At 37.3% G+C, this 19,877-nt stretch overlaps 1 protein-coding gene across 2 annotated transcripts in view; it reads right to left on the bottom strand.

The window, feature by feature from the left end:
- PHLDB2 (pleckstrin homology like domain family B member 2) overlaps window positions 1-19,877 on the bottom strand; it is a 122,197-nt gene that overhangs the window by 28,283 nt on the left and 74,037 nt on the right. The window contains exons 6-9 of one of the 2 annotated variants that reach the window (XM_030940849.1): window positions 15,998-16,126; window positions 9,099-9,254; window positions 8,082-8,192; window positions 3,292-3,381 (exon numbers count right to left, since the gene is read on the bottom strand). In XM_030940849.1, the coding sequence (XP_030796709.1) occupies window positions 3,292-3,381; window positions 8,082-8,192; window positions 9,099-9,254; window positions 15,998-16,126 (486 nt within the window). The remainder of the gene's footprint in view (window positions 1-3,291; window positions 3,382-8,081; window positions 8,193-9,098; window positions 9,255-15,997; window positions 16,127-19,877) is intronic. The other variant, XM_030940852.1, reaches the window with a different exon arrangement.

The raw sequence follows: 19,877 nt of genomic DNA, 5'->3' as shown, positions 1-19,877 counted from the left end.
TATAGTGGGTTCTAGCTTTTGGGCATCTCAACCAAATGAGTGTAAAAAGAACACTGTCCTTTCATGCAGGTGAGCCTTCCCTAGCAAAACAAATGTGTGCGCACGCACACACACACATACACACACACAGAGTCCTAAGGTAGAGTTGCAACCAGGGTATGTTTCAATTCAAGGCAGCCTCCCTAACCCCCATCTCTACCCATAGGACAGAGAATTTCCAGTTACTTTTGAACTCAATAATTCAGTTCTGGCTTCAGCTTAGAGAAAATACAAAATATCTGAGAAGCAGAACTCTTGAATCTGTGGAAAAGGCACTTGTCAATTTTCACGGAAACTAATTATGCAGACCAATCATGATTTTCACCACCCCAATAAAACAGTGGGAAAAAACTGTATCAAATAACACCTCTCCTTTAAAGGTGTAATTGAGTTAAATTTGACACAAAGATTCTTCTATAAGTCCATCAATTCTTTTACAAATTTCAGGCTGGAAAATAAAACACCTTGATTTTTGGTAAAAATCCTGAAAGGACTGATAACAAAGTGGAGAATGCCAGAGTCGATTGTTTATAAATTGGATGTGTCAGAGACTTGCACTTCAGAAGGCAGGACAGAGATCACGTAAAGTTTCATAAGGTTAAACTGAAGAAAAGAAGTAGTCAACTAGGTCAAGTTCATTCAATATGTAATACTGAATCAGAAAGAAAATGAACAATTTTGGGTTTTTCTTTTGCTCAGTTAATAGTAGACTGTTTTGAAGCCAAGTTTTAATTATTTATACAAGTCATAAACCATACAAATCAATTAACTGCTTCAAAAATGTAAACTGCTTTAAAACCTGGGAGGTCTTTAAAATAGGTTATAAATCAATCACCCCTTTAAAAAAGAAAAAGGAGAGAGAATGAGAGAGGAGGAGAAAAAAAAAAGAAAAACATTTTGTGAGTCAAGTCTGCTTTGTACAGGAAAGTGAACACACAGCACAATTGCCATGTGTTCTCATAGCAACTCATTGTTTTATTCAACAAGCAGAAGAGTTGTAGATACACAACAATAGTGAAGAAAACTAAATGTGCTTCTGACATCAGAAAGTCTGCAGGAAATAAAGACCAACTCATTAAAAGAAAAGGAAAGACTTCATTCTTCTATTAGGAGATGGAGAGACTTTAGAGCCCATCTAATTCATCTGGATGCCATAAGCTCTTCAAACTCTGTATGTCCAGAGTCAACTCCAAATCTTCCCTCTTAAACAATTTCTTCCCCAGTCTTCCCTATCTCACTAAAAGGTGCTTACCATATACTTCATTACTCAAACTGGAATAATGGCATGATTCCGGACACCTTCATTTATTTACTTCATCCCAACATCCAATCTATCAGCAAGAACTGTCAATTCTGCCTCCAAAATACCTGCTAATCCAGCTAACTCCTTCCATCTCTCTGCCATCCTCCAATTCAAGCTGCCAGCCTCTCTAGCCTATGCTACTGCAATCATCTCCACAACAATTTCCCTGCATCTGCTTCTCTTACTCTACGATCTAGTAGTCACAGAGCAGCCCAGAGTGATCTTTAACAAATGGATAGCAAATGTCACCTCCCTGCTTAAAACCACTGAAAGGCCTCCCACCACACATGAAGTAGACCACATTTCTTTAACAGACTCACAAGACCTGCTCTTACCCACCTTGCTAACATTATCTTAGGCCATGACATTCTATTCACAACCACACTTTGTTCGTTGAACCTGACAGTTCCATGTTCTGAATAACGAAAAGAAACTATGAAACTGAATGATTTAACAAAGTTTTGGAAAAAATATTTCACAAAATGCTTCTGAGGCACATATACAGTCACACTTATTATTGTGATGGGCATTTTGCTTCATATACTGATACACACAAAAATATTTTCTACATAAGAATCCTAACTCCACTGTCTAAAGGGTTTTTTTTTTTTTTTTGATTATGCAAACACTTATGTAGAAGCAAGCTTTTCTTTTAGCTTTTTAGAAAAACAATAAATATAAGGAATATAAATATAGGCCCGGCGTGGTGGCTCATGCCTATAATCCTAGCACTTTGGGAGGCCGAGGCAGGCAGATCACCTGTGATCAGGAGTTTGAGACCAGCCTGACCAATATGGTAAAACCTCGTCTATACTAAAAATACAAAAATTAACCAGGTGTGGTGGCGGGCGCCTGTAGTCCCAGCCACTCAGGAGGCTGGGACAGGAGAATTGCTTGAACTCAGGAGGCAGAGGTTGCAGTGAGCTGAGATGGTGCCACTGCACTCCAGTCTGGGTGACAGAGTGAGACTCCGTCTCAAAATATATATATATATATAAATTATTTTTTTCTCAGCTATAATTTTCCAAATTAGAGTTAAAATATTCTCCCAGCATAGCAGTGTAGCTCCTTAAGATATCTGGCGGGGAAAGTGGTGATGGGGACTGGGGAAAGGTGGATATTAGAGATAAAGAGTATGTACAGTACTTTTTTGTATTTTTTAGTAGAGACGGGGGTTTCACCGTGTTAGCCAGGATGGTCTCGATCTCCTGACCTCGTGATCCGCCCGTCTCGGCCTCCCAAAGTGCTGGGATTACAGGCTTGAGCCATCGCGCCCGGCGAGGTGGTGGGCGCCTGTAGTCCCAGCTACTCAGGAGGCTGAGGCAGGAGAATGGCGTAAACCCGGGAGGCGGAGCTTGCAGTGAGCTGAGATCCGGCCACTGCACTCCAGCCCGGGCGACAGAGCCAGACTCCGTCTCAAAAAAAAAAAAAAAAAAAGAGTATGTACAGTTTACTGTAAATAGGACTTTCCAGTTTACAGTGGAAAATGGCAGAAACAACAGTTGGTGGGATGGGGAGATAGGGAAAAGAAAGAAATCAGACCACTTTCTCAAATGTTTGCAGGCATTTTCATGTTCTACAAGACTCAGGAGAAGGAGAAGCAAAATAACAGAGGGGAGGGAGAAAGGAGACTCAGGAAGGAAAAAGGAGAATTTAAGACTCATCTTGGTCTGGATCTTCAAGTTTTTGAAACACCAAATTAACCCACAATGTCACTACCCAGCCAAGTAGACACACACACACACACAAAGTGCATCTGCATTAGACACAAGAATAATCTCTGAATCCCTAAAGCATACATAATGAAAGGCAGGGAAACCATCCAAGCATTGAGTGCTTTCATAGGTCCTTTGAGTTAATATTTTTATTATTCAGCTAATCACATAAAGCTGAGATACATCTCCTGATTTCTAAGGCAACATAAAGTGACATGTAAAATCATAGCTTACCTCTTTTAAAGTATTGGGGTTAACGGGAAACCCTTTCCCCCCAGAGAGGCTGGAGTATTTCTTTTCCAAATTACAAAGATTCTCCTTTTCCTGAAGGAATACAAAACCTATTAAACTTAAAAGTCAACCTTGGATACAACTGAGAAGCACAGTGACTTTGCATTAGAGACTAACATCAGTATCTCACATATTTCCCCCATTTCTATTTCCTCTCATCATACTCAGTCAAAACTTCAAATCTGTATACTAGCGGTCATCTTCTGCCAGCTGATATGCTGCATGAGTTGTTTCCAAAAATACTTAGCTATATAACTTTTAATTCCTAATAAATTTTATAGTCATTTAAAAATGTGTTTAAAATAAAATTTTTAAAATTTTACATAAAAAAATATAAAATAAATTGTATATTTTATTTTTACTTTTATATAAAAATAAAATTTTAAAAACATTATTTTTGGCCAGGTGCGGTGGCTTTACGGCTGTAACCCCAGCACTTTGGGAGGCCGAGGCGGGTGGATCACAAGGTCGAGATCGAGACCATCCTGGCTAACACGGTGAAACCCCGTCTCTACTAAAAATACAAAAAATTAGCCAGGCATGGTGGTGGGCACCTGTAGTCCCAGCTACTTGGGAGCCTGAGGCAGGAGAACGGCATGAACCCAGGAGGCGGAGGTTGTAGTGAGCTGAGATCACGCCATTCAACTCTAGCCTGGGCGGCGACAGAGCGAGACTCTGTCTCAAATAAAAAAAAAAAAACCAACATCATTTTCTAATGTCATTCTCTTTTAATCCTTCAGAGTAACACATCATTGTTGTTGATGATGTAATATCACATGATGTTGTTGATGACATAATATCTGATGATGTAATATCACAACCCAGCGATATATTTTCTTTTGGGAACTTTATGGTGTTAGCTTTTATGTTTGTGTCTACCATTCATCTTGAGTTAATTTGGTATTAAGCAACATTTATGGGTCATTTTTTTATCATGGCATAATTTGTATATATGTCCTTGCCATGGCTGGGGCTAAAATATTTTTAATTAAAAAGATAATGTGCATTCAGTGAAATGCATAGATCTTAAGTAAATAAATTTATGAGTTTTAACAAATGGAATAATATCCTAGACAAGATAAAGAGCATTTCCGTCACCCCAAACATTTCCTCATGCCCCTACCTGTCAACTTCCACCCTTTTGAGCAAGCATTCTTCTGATTTCCATGGCCTTCACACTAGTTTTGCCTGTGTTATAAAGTATTTGCCTACTAATAAAATGTAAGTACTTTATATAAATGGAATCATACAATATGCATTCTTTTGTGCCAGCCCTCTTTCACTCCATGTTACAGGCATCAGTAGTTCACCATTTTTTATTGTTGAGGAGTCCTGTATTATACGAATATACCTAACAATTTGCTTATTGATGGATATTTAGGTTGTTTCTAGTTTTGTTTTGTTGGCTATTATGGAAAAAGCTACTTCAAACAGTCTTGAACAAGTTTTATACGAAGACATGTTTTCATTTATATTGTGTAAACATCTAGAAGTGGAGTGCTGGGTCATAGATGGATGTATGTTAAAAAAAAAAAAAAAAAAAACTTCTACAAAGTTCTCTGAAAGGACCTTATATTTTACACTCAAGTCAGCAATGTATGAAAGTTCTAGTTGCTTCATATTCTTGTCAACATTTGAGATTTTAATTTCTTTAGTCATTTTAGTTTAGGAGGTCGAATTACATTGTTGTTGTAATTCATATTTCCTTGATGACTAATGATGAGTATTTTCCCACATAACTTTTTGGTTCTTCATATATGCTCTTTTGTAAAATTTCTATTCAAGACTTTTGCCTGTTTTTTAAAAAAATTATTGGTGTATCACTATTATTATTGATGTGTAGGCGTTCTTAATATGTTCTGGATACAAGTCTTTTGTCATTTCTTTTAAACATTTTTGCTTACTCAAGGCCATAAAAGTGTACTTTCACTCTTATATTTTCTTCTGGGAGCTTTATCATTTTAATTTTTATATTGAGGTCTCTGATATCTCTTGAATGAATTTACATATATCATATGATGATATTGAGGTTTATTTTTTTCCATGTTGACCCAGTTGATCCAGCATCATTTCTTTGAAACACTTGTTTTGGTGCCTTTGTCAAAAATCAAAAGACAGTACGTATGTACGGGTCCATTTTTGGACTTAATAGTGCAGTTTCATTGATCTATTTAATAAATGTCTATTTGCATGGCAGCACCACCCTGTCTTAAATGGCTCCAGAGTAAACCTTGAAATAAGAGTACAAATCCTCCAACTTTGTTCTCGTTCAAAGTTGTTTTGGCTATTCTAGGCCCTTAGCATTTTCATATGCAGTTGATTCCTATTATTGGTGGTAGCTGTGTTCTATAATGTTGCCACGAACACTGAATTAGTGAATACTGAACCACTGTCCTATAAAAAATACAGGGTTGGGTTCCTGCAGGCCTCTAGTCACAATATTTTCATCAACTGATCAATACTGAACTTTATTTTATGTGTGTTTCTGTTTGAAGACACCTAATATTATATTATATGCCATTATATAATATATTAATATTAGCATATTGTATTATATATTATTATTATTTGTATATTAAGATATATATTGCTGATTCATTAACCTTGTACTGACAGTCAGCAACACTATAACAGTGCGAGTGAAGTTCATCTAACACACATATTTTCTCCATAAGGCACTTCACAGCCTTCTTGCATTTAGGAGCACTTCACTGCACTTAATCACTATGGTTCGGAGGCATTTTATGCAGCAAATCACCAACAAAAAGCAAAAACATAAAAACACCGCATTAAATAATCCACAAAAATAACACTTGTTTACAGTATGAGAGGTAAAACAAGAAGGCGGGATGCTGCCTTGCTCAGCCTCAGCTGGGAATGTGCATATTGGCCAACTCAAAATTTTCACCACTCCATGCATTTCTGTGAATGACTACAAAAGTGCCACAAGTCTCGATTTAGAGGTTACAAATACATTTTAGCAAGTAGACATAATCACAAATATAGAATCCCTGAATAATGAAGATCAACTGTAAATTTTCACATCAACTTGTCAATTTCTAGAAAAAAGTCTGTTGGGATTTTGATTGGGATTAAAATGTATCTATAGATCAGTTTAGAAAAATAAAAATCTTAATACTTATAGACCACAATTTTTATAATCTAATTGTATCTCATATATTTTTAATAGGAAAATATTATACCTGTGATTGTGCTTACCCATTTTATAAAATCTATCACTAAGAGTTTTCCTCTTTTTTTGGCTAAAATTTTAAATATTAAATACTATATATTACAGTATCTAAGTTAAGCTGGGCCTTTGAATATTGTGTGCCAAAGGTAAAATAGTAGCAAGGATGCTAATGGAAACAGAGCATCCCCAGAGCAAGGGATGGAGAGGGAAAATACAACTCCATTCAGAAATTTCTAGGTGGGAAAAGGGGGAAGATGGAAGTTGTTAGAAATATGTGCGAGTTGCTGGGGCACCTCAAGTGGGCTCATAATTCTGTGTGAAGGACCTATTTCCTCTCTCTTCTTTGTTTTTTGCTTTTTTTGAGACAGGGTCTCGCTGTTGCCCAGGCTGGAGTGCAGTGGCATGATCTTGGCTCACTGAAACCTCTGCCTCCCAGAGTCAAGCGATTCTCCTGCCTCAGCCTTCTGAGTAGCTGGGATCACAGGTGTGTGCTACCATGCCCAGCTAATTTTTTGTATTTTTGGTAGACATAGGGTTTTGCCATGTTGGCCAGACTGGTCTTGAACTCCTGGCCTCAAGTGATCTGCCCGCCTCAACCGCCCAAAATGCTGGCATTGTAGGCATGAGCCACACTGTCAGGCCTTCCCCTTTCTTCTTAACCTAAAATAGCTAAGAAGGGAATGAATACTCAATCGTTTTAAGGGGGACTATGGTACAGCTTCATCCTTTAATACTTCCTTCTGGATTTGGTGTATCTCTGCATGCCATTCTGGGTCTATCACACATTTTCATGATCTCAAATGTCATATTGCTAATGTAGTGGCTTAAATGCAGGGTTCAGATCTGAGACTAGCCCTATTAACTTTAACGTTTGGTGTCTTATTGCTGAAATGACACCAGGGGCCATGTCAGGGAGTTAGACTACATCTTGCTTTTCACTGTCTTTGGGCAAAGAAATCCGTTTACAGGTAGTCACTTCAGGTGCTGGACCATAAGAGGTCACAGTCTCTTTAGTGAGGATGATCTTGCCACCCCTCGACCATACCATATGGAGTTTCTACCTACCCAATTAATTCAAACTAAACGCAGCGTGATATTTGCTAGAAAGACTCGTACATAAATAACTGGAGTTCAAAACATCAGATCAGCTGGGCCAAAATATTTGACAGTAGTAAAAAGGGCATTTTTCCTTAAGTCCACCCTACATTGGTGTTAGAAAGCATTTTAACTATTTGATGAATGGTATGACTTTTTTAAAAAAGAAGAAAATAATCATTTAAAAATACAGACTTTCCATCGTTAAGACTTTTACAATGTGAAAAAAGCATGAAGAAAACATCCTTGCTTATTTTCTGAATGGTAGTTAATAGCTCATAGTATCCTCTTATTAATGTGGAGGATTAAATTAAAAAGTATATAAAAATCTTCCTTAAATTGTATAGGCATTCACTATTAAAAGGTGTTTACTTTAAAAGGAGCAATTTCCCTAAATTTGGAATCTCTGTTTTACAGTAGCCAGTGCTGAAAAGGAAATACTTACTCTTTGCAACATCATTATTAAATTATTCTTTTCTTTCACAAAATGATCTTGTTCTCTCTGAGCCTGCTGAACAATGTGATTGGCTTGCTTTTTCAAGGCAGAAATTTTTTCCTGGAGGAAAAGAGATGATCATAGGAAGATGTACATTAGACACTCAAAGGTTTGCCAGTCTGTCCTAGAAAAGGGAGAAAAAAATTTTCACAACGGGAATAACAGTGACTGCATTTTAGTTGATGGTGGGCAGTGATTATTACCAAGAGACTGTGGGGCATTTCTTTGACCTATCAGCCTCAATACTTTCTTTACTGAAGGCGAATATAGATCAACTGATTTAAAACCTATCTTGAAGAACCCAGAAGTCAACAGGAAATCTTGTTTTAGGCTATCGATGAATTTTTTACAACATCTTGGGTACACCTCATGAGAAAAAACAATGGAATTTCTTATTTAAACTGAGAGTTTAAGAAAACACCTTCTCTTGTCTTTCCTTTCCTCAATTTTATTGGTTTAATACAGAGCCCTGGGTGTGATTCTAAATTCTGGAACAAAGTTGAATTCTGGGCTGGACATCTAAGTGCTAGGGGTTGGGTGGAGTCAGTAGTAATCCACATGGCATTCTACTTCTAATGGTAATAAGCTATCAGCCAGTTTTGAGAACTGTTGCGCAATGAAAACAGAGAAAAATCCAAAATAGACTTTGTTCACAGAATTATTCTGAACCCAGTTACCATGATCGCAAAAAGAAATAATTTAAAACCAATATCTGAATTCCTGATTTTCTATGACTTGGTTTTCACATGAATGAAACAATGAGGTATTATTCATAAATGAATCTACAGCATTATGTAACAATGACTGTACTATGTCTCAATCTGTCTAATTTGGAACACCACTTGCCACATACATGGCAGACTCTGTAATCTGCCAAATGTGATATTCAGACAGACATATGGCATAGCTATGTTATGCAGAATAATATTTTGGTTTTTCACATTGAATGACACCTGGCAAAAGTACCTTTCTAGAAACGATGTTCCGTTGATATTCAGCAACTTCACGCAGGAGCTGTTGAGTCAAATTCTCCTTTTCTTCATCTAGACGGCTCTCATGTTCAAGCTGCTGGAACTCCAGGTCTTCAAAGTGTTTGCTTTCAACATCCAACAGGTCAGCATCCTTTGGAGAAAAGGGAATGAAAACAAGACACACTGAGATAACTACCACCTTCTTAATGTGAAGAAACATTTATTAAAAGCTTTGGTCCAAGATATCTTTCCAATTACAATATTGACCAGGGTTAGAACATAACACTCTCTTTTGGAGGTAAATCCCAGAACGTGACTACTAGAGGGAATCGAAAGGGGTGTGGTGGGGTGGGCAGCATTTATTTCACCCTCAGTTTTAGATTTCTCTGTGGACGTAAGAATTCTTGCATTAAACCCACTGGGTGGCTTTAAAATGAAGAAGGAAATATAAAAACAACTCAGTAAATAATCTAAACATAATCTGCAGTCCAAATGTGTAACATAGTGTTACAAGAAAATTCTTCTTGGCCTGGCATGGTGGGTGGCTCATACACGTAACCCCAGCACTTTAGGAGGCCGAGGTGGGGGGATCACCTGAGGTCAAGAGTTTGAGACCAGCCTGGCCAACATGGCAAAACCCTGTCTCTACTAAAAATACAAAAATTAACTGGACGTGGTGGTAGACACCTGTAGTCCTAGCTACTTGGGAGGCTGAGACAGGAGAATCGCTTGAGGTGGAGGTTGCAAAGAGCCGAGATTGTGCCATTGCACTACACTCTGGGCGACAAGAGTGAAACTCTTTCAAAAAAAAAAAAAAAAAGAAAGAAAGAAAGGAAGAAAAGAAAGGAAAGGAAAGGGAAGGGAAGGGAGCAATCTCTTCTTTTCCTCAATTTTTCATACAAAATAGGACTAATATGGAGACTAAAGAGTCAAAAGTTGCCACACGTACAGACCAGAGGTATCTAATAGGGATACATGTATCCCAGATGGCACACAACACAATCTGCTGGACTGTGCAGAAACAAAATTAGATCCCCTTCATACTTGTTTTTAATTGTTTATTTTCTTTTTCAGTTTCTCAACAAATGTTTTCTAATGTATACACAAGTAGCATAGTATGTATACATGATTTTAAATATATACATTCTTTGGGTATGCACACTATATATATTTATAATAACATGGATTATGTATCATATATCTACAAAGGAAATGCATGCTCTAATAATTTTATTAAAGGGATAAGCAACCAAAACACTTTTGGACATGGGCTCTAGGTGATGAGGATGTGTCAGTGGAGGTTTAGCAGTTGTAACAGTTGTACTGCTCTGGGGGAGAATGCTGATAATAAGGGGAGCCTATGCATGTGTGGGGGCAGAAGGAATATGGGAAATCTCTGTAACTTCTGCTGGGTTTTGCTGAAAATCTAAAACTGCTCTAAAAAATAAAGTCTGTTTTTTAAAAAACTGGAAATTGAGGTTTTAAAGCCAGGGTTCTATGAGCCCATTAAAAATACGTACACACCTTTTTACTGGAAAGTGTAAACAAAGCTTTTATGAGGCACAAAGGGTGACTCAAAAGGTTAAACACCACCACTCTCAGAATAATCTTGATGACATTTAAGGAAGATTGGAAATCATGAAAATCAGATGGTCTAGAAAAAGCATTCTCTAACCTATGAGGTATTTGAAAATAGGAATATATTTATGCATCTGCATTCATGCAGAAATTGATGCATGTTGTATAGATTCTTCTCTAATATACTTTTTGTTTAAACACCCTCTTATACTTGGAGTCTTTAACATGATTCATAAATGGGGTATGTTTAGGAGATTTCTTTTTCTTTTCCTTTTTTTTTTTTTGTTTTTTTTGAGAAGACGGGGTCTTGCTTCGTCACTCAGGCTGGAATGCCTTGGCACAACACAGCGCACTGCAGCCTTGACCTCCCAGGCTCAAGCAATCTTCCTGCCTCAACCTCCCAAGTAGCTGGGACCACAGGTGTACTCCACCATGCCTGGCTAATTTTTGTACTTTTTTATAGAGCGGGGTTTTGCCATATTTCCCAGGTTGGTCTCAAACTCAAGCAATCCACTCACCTCAGCCTCTACTCACCTGGATCTACTCACCTGGGATTATAGGTGTAAGCCGCCACACCCAGCCAGATTTTTTTATAAATATAATTTATACATAATCTATGTCCAAAAGAAAGAGGCAGCTGGGCTCTGTGGCTCACAGCTCTACATAACTAACATAACCAAAGCATTTTTTGGTTGTTCTTCAATCAAATCATCAAACAGAGTTGAATAAATAATTATATGCTAAGTTATCTCTATATCAATATTCAACCCCACCCCCACTCTGGTTTTCATATTAATGATAAAGCAAGCTTTTTGATAAAATGAAATGTATTTCTATCTTCTGCCATGACTTTTACTCTAGGGATGATTCATAGCAGAGCTATGAGCTACTGAGTAATTACAACTGATAATACGTATAGCAACAAGACCATCATGTCAACGCAGACTGAATTCTCAAAGCTTAAGAGCAGGAAAAACACAATTTGAAAAACATATTCAACATTTCTTAACACTTCTTTACATTTTAGTTGGCTCCAAAAAAATATGCACTCAATTTCAAATGTTTGGTTGACATTTCAAGTTTATCAGACATTTCAAATTTATAACTTCTGAAAGAATTAATGAATTAAAAGAATTAAGGAATTAAGAAATAACTCAAGTGGTAGATCTTAATATCTTCTGTTTTGAAATAATGCACTGGCTGACATATAGGCACATACACTCAAGTTTATAAGGTCTTCCAATTAAGCTTGATTTGTGGCCAAAGATTACTGAGATTTTAAAAAAAGGAATAAGCCCTTTTTCTGGCTTATAAGTAATCTCCATTCAAAGTGGCCATATGGCTCTTAATATATACACTTTGCTAGTCAGTTGCTTACTCCACATCTGGTTAATATGCAACATGTGTTATTTTAACCCTGCATGAAAGTCAAAGAATCGTTCATTTATTTGTAGTAAATACTTAAACCACTGTATGAAAATAATGCACACTAGGTAAGAAAGTTGAAAATTAAGCTAAGCTCAGCACTCAGACTCCACTGATGTAATCATCTGATCAAGTTATCTAAACCATCAAAACGTGTGTATATACATCTTAAACAAAAAACTATTAGGGAGGGAATAAAAACTTTTACAAGATTTTATGTATGAATAAGAAGTCTGGGAATGGAATTTGGGGGCAGGAATAGTTTAATTGAGCACAGAATAATATATACAGGAAGTTCAAAGTGAAGTATGTATGACTAATTGAATGAAAATTTAACTGTACTTCACTCACTAAGAGTGTTACAAATCTCTACTGGCTGGCAAGTTCAAAGGCCAGGCACGAAAGGACCTAAAACAGCTGCACTAAAGGAAATTCTGTGCAATTTCTTTTTTCTTTCCAGTAACTTTTAAAATAATGTATATGGCAGAAGTTTACATGCAGTTCTTTATGTTTTCTTTGACTGATGGAGGGACAGGAAGAGAATAGATGTGGTATGACCAGGAGAAATTGCAGTAATAACAGCTCATGGCCAACTCCAGAAGAAAATTTAAATGGGGCTTGGGGTTTTGTTAATTTTTACACTTTAACTGCATACTTTTGGAATATGGAAAAAGGCAGTCGAAATAATCTAGTCCAACCTCCTTGAGGTGATTAATACTGTCAAGCTGATTGGATTGAAGGATGCAAAGTATTGATCCTGGGTGTGCCTGGGAGGGTGTTGCCAAAGATTAACGTTTGAGTCAGTGGCTGGGAACGGCAGACCCACCTTAATCTGGGTGGGCACCATCTAATCAGCTGCCAGAGCAGCTAGAATATAAAGCAGGCAGAAAAAACAAACAACAACAACAACAACAAAAAAACGTGAAAAGACTAGACTGGCCTAGCCTCCCAGCCTACATCCTTCTCCTGTGCTGGATGCTTCGTGTGTGTGTGTGTGTGTGTGTGTGTGTGTATAGTATTAGTTCTGTCCCTCTAGAGAACCCTGACTAATATACTCCTTATTTCATATATGAGGATATTGTGGCCCATAGAAGTTGAATGACTTGTCCAAGACTAATGGATACATTGATTTTATAGCCAGTGACAGTAAAATTGTAGATCACTGAATAAAATTTTTTTAAAACATCAAGATACCAAAATCAACTATTCATTTGAGTAAATATCAAAAGCACAAGAAGACAGTTACCCGGCTGGGATAATTTTCTTGTGCTTTTGATACTTACTCAAATAAATGTTTGATTTTGGTCTTGATTCAAAAAAATTATCCAGTGATATCTACAATTAGTAGACCTTTTTTCTATCACTGGCTCTAAAATAATTTTGTCCATTAGTCTTGGACAATTCATTCAAACTGTATGGGCCTAAATACCCTCATATATGAAATGAGAAGGTAGGATGAGATTATTTCTATTATCTTTTTCCAAATGAGATGAGTTAAATGACTCATTCTCATTTAACGTCAGCTTTCTTTTCTACACTATTAGTAACCCAGGGATTGCTTTGCCCATATCAACTACTAGATTGGTAAGGTCATGTTAACAACATACCAACCACAGGCCACAAAACTAATATCAGATGAAAATAATATTCGGACTCTAACATAATGATTTAAAGGTAGGAAGACCAGCCATAAGTCATTATGTTGCATGCACAAAATCATTCTACAATTTCAGCTTAAGTATTCAAGGCAATATGCAGTTTAATAAAATAACTTTCTTCTTATTCATTTATTTTTTACTTTGTGTGACTTACCACCTAATGAAGATATTTATAATAAAATAAGCTTTATTAAATCTAGTTTAAACGCCCAAGGGAAAGCTTTGTAGTGAAGTCATATTCTGAAGTGTTTGAAGTCTAAACGGAGATAAGTTGTGATAACACAGAAAGTTCCTAACGTGAACTTTAGGACTTACTTCTCATGAAGTAAGTGACCTTTTTACTGATTAAGGCAAGGCATTGGTGAAGAGTTATACTGGTCGTCATCCTTGAAAAACAATTAGTAGACCTCTTACTATCAGCTGAACTGCAGCCATCACAAGCCAGCTATCTCTCCTAAGGAAAGAGGTTTTATAAGAATTTTACACGCTGTTTGGAGAGGAAAGGGAAGAAGTCTCTGCCTTCAATTAATGGAAAAGACTGTCTGCATCATTTCCCTTCCCCTTTTGTAGTCAAAATCTTTGGAACATACAACTCATATTATGAGTTATCTTACAGAATCTAGATTAAGCTAAACAGTATTTATATTACTCATAATTCAAGTTGTGAATAGAATCTATCAATTTTTATGTGAAGCAATGTTGATAAAGAACACAATAAATGGATAACCAGAGGAAGGGAAGGACAAAATACACAACTATGCTGCTGACTGTAAATAAGGAATTACAATGACTGTGTAAAATCTTTAGTGATAAGGAGAGTTAAAAAACAGTAAGCAAATATTTAAAGAATTAGTTTTCCCATCTCTTTTGTTAACTAGCATAAACACAAACAAATTACAAACTAAAATTACTTTACAAATACTAGTTTTCTTCCAATCATTTTTATCATAAAATTTGCAGAGAATTGTGACTGAGAGGCAGGAAGTTTTATCTTCTTACAACAAATTCAACTGTACGCAATAAAAGGAGTAAAGGAAAGACATGTAAAACTTTTTTGCTCCAACATTGTAAGAAATAAATACTAAAACTATTATGCTGCAGTTTAAACAGCTGCGTTGGATTATCATTATTAAGATGCTCTCAACTTCTGCAATACATTGAAAAGCTTTAACTGTTATTTTTTCACCTAGCAATGTTCTCAGAGGTAGCAAATATTTTTGTATTAAAGATCATCTTAAGAATGTTTAAGGATATGTTATCTCAATAAATTTTTCAACCTCCCCATTCCCAAGAAGGTACAAACACAATAATATGGATGAAACTAGCTTGTTATACTCAGGTAGAATCATAAATTGCTATTCACTTAGGACAAATTACCATTATATGACTCTTTCAGATATCCAAGACTATTAACGACTGCTTCCCCAGAGGGAAGCAGTTTACTGGGGCTGCTGTTCAAAGGAAATGACCCAGTTGCCAAAAGGCTATGAAATATTAAGTGGCTGTGCCCGTGTTTGTGAAACTATCCACCTAGGAAGTCTTGCTTTCAGAAGATAACCAATGTGATTGTGTTAAACACTGCCAACCTTAAAGATCGGAGAATAACTTGATAAAGCTTAACTAGAAAGTCTATGCTGCATTAAGTTCTTAAAAATTATGAAGCTCACATGAGATGTTGGGGGCATTAGTGATGCCCCGCATCTTTGGTCTTGGTATTTAATTGTTGTGATTGGGCTAATTAGTTCAATGTCACTAACCAGCAGAAAGAAAAGGAAAAACAAAAGAGCAGCTGCTGGTGGGGAGCAAATCAGAAAATAGGATAATTTGGGGACAAGAGTCTAAAATCAAGCTAAAGAACAAAACATTCAAGGGTAAATAGGATTCATGATGCAGCAGAGAATGCAGGTGAAGAGGTCAGTTAATACAAATGCTACAATGTTGATGTTGGTTACAAATCAGAAATTGCTTCTTTTGTCACAGACACACAAAAAATGACTCCAGAAATAGTTTTGCATTACAAATTAGGAGAAGGATTCTAACAAGGAATTTTAAAAACTGATTAGCATGGAATAATATATACTGTTAGCATGCATATTTCCATTTAAACATATCTAACGACTAGAACTTATGCAAACTTACGCTATATGAAGTAGTAAGTCACAGGTAAGTGGCACTTAAGTGAAAAACAAAAATGAAAAGCAAAGTAACTGGTGCATTCCTGTTTGCTACTGACCCTCTTCAGTTGTTGTTGTAACTGTTCCCTCATGGACTCAGGACAATTGTCCAGCTGGGTCTTCTGCTCGGAGTAAAGCTCCTGAAGCCTCTCTAGTTTTTCCCTTTCAGCATCAAGCTTTACCTTCTCCTGAAGTTCAGAAACCAGAAAATAGAATAGAAATTACCTTCACACCCCAAGCAGGTGCTAGTGAACATTTCTCAAGGCTAACACAAACAAACATACACGAACTCTGGACATTCTATGAATGTAGAAACATATCTTGTTAGTGGCTAAGATAAAGGGATATAAGTGGAAGTTAAGACAAAGGGACTGGGTTTCTGCATTCTCAAAGCACAGTCCACTTCATGGCAATGACTCCCGCTTTCCTTCCCTCCCTCCTTCCTGCTACCATGTTACAAAAGCAGGGGAAGCAATGGTCATGTTGAGTGTTGGTCACTGGCCAACAATAAAAGAAATGCCAACCAAATTCATAAGCAAGCCTTGCCAAGAGTCACCTGTCAGAGAACCAGACAAAGGAAAGAGGGCATTTACCTCAAGGGCTGTCATAGCCTAACTTGCTCAAGGCCTTTGCATGGCAAGTTTTGGAATTTATTGGTTTTGTTCTCAGGTTAGAGGAATTCTAGGTGTATTGATTGACATCCCCATCATCTGAAACAGTTCTAGCTATTTGGAAAACTTCAGAACTTACAGAGTTAGAAAATCTTAATCCAGAGAGATTATTCAAGGACTGAGAGAGCTAGTAAAACTGCAAGACAGACAAAGCAGTGAGCGGGAGGCATAGGCAGCTCAGACACACCAAAAATGTGACAGGGACTGTGGAAATACAGACTTTCCCACAATGACTGACATACAAATAAACTGAAACATGGACTGTGAAAAAAAGAAAAGAGTCAGAGAAGAAAGGAGAAGGAAGAGAATACTAAATCCCTTCCAAGTCACATGTGCCAGTGAGACCCTGGACATTCCCCAGGACATAACAGGCAAATACTCTAATACAGTGATTACACGGCCTTACAATGCTACCTCTTAAATTAAGAAATAAAACTTCAGTTTGTTTGGTGCCAGTCTTCCCAACCTGTGTTCTTTTTATGATGCTCTGAACACTTGAAACAAATTTTAGATGTGTTTTCTCCTTGTGTAACACCATTAGCCTGAACAAAAGCACTTTATGAAGTACTTTGACAATTTGACCTTTGGTAAGTGAAATGACCCCCCACTTTCCCTTCCTTATATTCCTTTCATATAAACTGGCAGGAACAAAACTAACTTCTAAGCACATCACAGAAGGACTCTTTTTAAGGATTTTCCTCTGAAATAGTCCTATGAAATTATCCTTACTACATTTTATCAAAATGGCCATGATTTCTTATGTATAAAAGACATTATGGTCCAAATCTAAAACTACATGACATCAATACCAGTTCGCTTGAGTCTCCATTTTTGACTTAAATTTAGAAATGTATATTTGGCTTTAGAAATGTAATTATCTTAAAATAATTAAATTCAGAAGTCATAAACCTGAGACCCCTACTTCATATATCAAACTAACATGGTTCTGTAACAACTTAAAACTTTAACAGACTACAAAGAAAATTTCTTTGATCTTCAACGGTAAGTTTGCTCACTGTACACACCAACTGTGCAAGAGTTGGAGAAAGCAATGGCATGGTTAACAGCAGAAAGGATGCCCACGTGTGCTAATCCAGAGTAAAACTGAATATACTAGCACCGTTAGATTTAGTCTTTAGTTTCAGAATTATTTTTTTCCTTAATAAAACCAGCAATACAGAATACTTGTTGTCCTTTGGCTAAAAAAAGGTGTTTTTTCCTATGCGTGTGCATCAAAGATTGCCCTATTTACACAGCAAAATAATTTTATCCCAAGAGTTCTGTTTCTAGGTACTACATCACCAGTTTGCAGCAACTCTACTTCCAAATGGAAAGCTAAAAAGTAATTAAAAAAAGAAGAAGACTACGCATTATAATTTAATAGCACACGTACAAAGCCCTAAAATTTAAAGTTATCTTCGATAGAAAACACTGATACGATATTTGATAATACGGAAAGCCACTGGCCTAAAACACAGGTCTCAAATCTGAAGAAATAACAAAAGTATTCCTGATGCTCTCAAATGTTTGTATTGTGAATAATAAACTCAAATCAACAACTAATAAAAAAAAATCTTTCATGCCTGTAAGCCCAGCACTTTGGGAGGCCAAGGCGGCCGGAACACGGGTCAGAAGATAGAGACCATCCTGGCTAACACAGTGAAACCCCGTCTCTACTAAAAAATACAATAACAACAACAACAACAACAACAACAACAACAACAACAACAAAGTCAGCCGGGTGTGGTGGCGGGTGCCTGTAGTCCCAGCTACTCGGGAGGCTGAGGTAGGAGTATGGCGTCAACTCAGGAGGCAGAGGTTGCAGTGAGCCAAGATCGCATCCAGCCTGGGTGACAGAGCGAGACTCTGCCTCAAAAAAAAAAAAAAAAAAATCTTACATTTAAATAGCGCCTTACTTCCAAGGTGCTCAAAACGTTTCGTAATTCATGCAAGAGGTCATCTAGAAGTATATGCAAGCAAGCACTATTAGAACTTTCTGCAGCTTCTCTGTTTATCAGTAATGCTGTGACCACTACCTGGGTCCCAGAGCAAAAGCTCAGTAGGGCCAAAGCTAGGGCAAAGGAAGTAAAGGGGAAGGATGAAAGAAGACCAGTGGCAGGTGGGCCCAGCTGTAAATCACATAGGACCGCAGAGGTGATATAACTCCTGTGAGTGCCAGAAGTAGACCAACTTTGAGCCAGAAAGAAATTAATATTCCTCTATTCTATTTATTGCCCAGGAAGTTGTTAAAGGAAAATTAGCTCTAGGCAAGCAGTTAATTAGAGCTGAAAGTTTCACCTTCTACAGTGAATGTAAAATAGATGGCATCTGAGGGTTTAGGGATTCTTGCTTTTTAAATGCAAAATACTAAGATTGAGGTTACTCCATTCCTCCATATTTAAATTGGTAAACTCACCTATTCTAACTACAACAGGCACAATAATATTTTCCAAACACCAAATTGGAAGAGAATATAACTTTTTTAAAAACATTCATAAATGTACTTTCAGGAAAAAAAATGAATTAAATTTTTTTTTTTTTTGAGACAGAGTCTCGCTCTGTCACCCAGGCTGGAGTGCAGTGGCACGATCTTGGCTCACTGCAAGCTCCGCCTCCCAGGTTCACGCCATTCTCCTGCCTCAGCCTCCCGAGTAGCTGGGACTACAGGCGCCTGCTACCACGCCCGTGTAATTTTTTTTTTTTTTTTTTTTTTTTTGTATTTTTAGTAGAGATGGGGTTTCACCGTGTTAGCCAGGATGGTCTTGATCTCCTGACATCGTGATCCACCCAACTTGGCCTCCCAAAGTGCTGGGATTACAGGCGTGAGCCACTGCGTCCGGCCAAAAAAAAAATTTTTTTTTTAAATAGTGTCTCACTCTGTCATCCAGGCTGGAATGCAGTGGTGTGATTACAGCTCACCGCAGCCTTTAACTCCTGGGATCAATTGATTCTCCCATCTCAGCCTCCCAAGTAGCTGGGACTACAGGTGCGTACAACCATACCAGATTAATTTTTTATTTTTTATTTGCAGAGATGGGAGCCTCATTATTTTCCCCGGGGTGGTCTTGAACTCCTGGGCTCAAGTGATTTTCCCACTTTGGCCTCCTAAAGTGCTGGGATTATAGGCATGAGCCACTGCACCTAGCCTAAAATGCATTTTGAATAAATTTAACGCATTTCACTTTATTGAAAAAAAGTAAGATTAGTAGGAATTGGAACACTCCAGGGAAATCCAGATGTCCACGAGGGCATTTATAAAACCACAAAC

This window comes from Rhinopithecus roxellana, chromosome 1, assembly GCF_007565055.1.
Source record: "Rhinopithecus roxellana isolate Shanxi Qingling chromosome 1, ASM756505v1, whole genome shotgun sequence".
Taxonomy (NCBI): domain Eukaryota; kingdom Metazoa; phylum Chordata; class Mammalia; order Primates; family Cercopithecidae; genus Rhinopithecus; species Rhinopithecus roxellana.
The sequence above is the reverse complement of the archived record's forward strand: the minus strand, read 5'-3'. Positions and strand labels throughout refer to the sequence as shown.